The sequence below is a fragment of the Lepidothrix coronata genome, unplaced genomic scaffold, assembly GCF_001604755.1.
Source record: "Lepidothrix coronata isolate B3197 unplaced genomic scaffold, Lepidothrix_coronata-1.0 Scaffold29, whole genome shotgun sequence".
NCBI classification, from domain to species: domain Eukaryota; kingdom Metazoa; phylum Chordata; class Aves; order Passeriformes; family Pipridae; genus Lepidothrix; species Lepidothrix coronata.
Window position 1 is genome coordinate 5,799,669 of NW_016690209.1, and position 788 is coordinate 5,800,456.

The 788-nt window shown below is 58.6% G+C and overlaps 1 protein-coding gene across 1 annotated transcript in view; it reads left to right on the forward strand.

Moving 5' to 3' along the window:
* Positions 1–785, forward strand: part of LOC108495136 (alpha-tectorin-like) — a gene marked incomplete at its 3' end in the record, with an annotated part of 12,071 nt that extends 11,286 nt beyond the window's left edge. The window contains exons 5-6 of the mRNA XM_017810459.1: positions 12–392; positions 747–785. Coding sequence (XP_017665948.1) covers positions 12–392; positions 747–785 — 420 coding nt within the window. The remainder of the gene's footprint in view (positions 1–11; positions 393–746) is intronic.
* Between the last annotated feature and the right edge of the window lie 3 nt (positions 786–788).

Below are 788 nucleotides of genomic sequence, written 5' to 3' on the forward strand. Positions count from 1 at the left end.
CCTTCCTGCAGGAAGGCGAGTACTTCGTGAACGAGAATTGCACTCGCCAGTGCCGGTGTGAAGCCACCGGCCAGATGGTTTGCTCTGCCTTGTCCTGTGGTGAGGAGGAGGTCTGCAAGATCCAGAACGGCCAGAGGGGCTGTTACCCAGCCAGCACTGCACTCTGCCACATCTACGGTGACCCGCATTACAGCACCTTTGATGGGAAGCTTCACCACTTCCAGGGCTCCTGCAACTACACCGTTGTGACAGGCTGTGACAACTCCTCCATCGGGTTCAGTGTCACCACCCGCAACGAACATCGTGGCAGCCAGAGCTGGACAGCTCTGAACTCTGTGGCACTGTCCCTGGAAGGCCTCCACGTTGCACTGCGCGAGCGCAAGGCTGTCTACGTAAGCCCCTCACTTTTACACCTGGGAACCACAGATGCACTAAGCACCCCTAAATACCACTCTGTCCCCAGGGAGAGCTTGCTATTCCCACAACCTGCTGTGCGCTCGCAGAAGAGCCTGGCGAGGCTCTGAGTGAGGCAGATGTGGCTACTCATGCAGCCGCAGATTTTCGACTGGTTTCCTGACTTTTGGGTGGGCCATGTGTAGAGCTGCTGGTGTCCTCGTAGGCCTGGGCAGGGTTTCTCATGCCATCAGTGCTTCCGACTCACTGGGCCCTGGCACCACCCCAGTGAGGAACAGGGACCTCTCAGCAGAGGGCACCTCTTTATGCTTCCCTCTTTCCCCCTACTCCAGGTCAACGGTGCTCTGGTCTCCCTGCCTGCTTCTCCTGCCCCC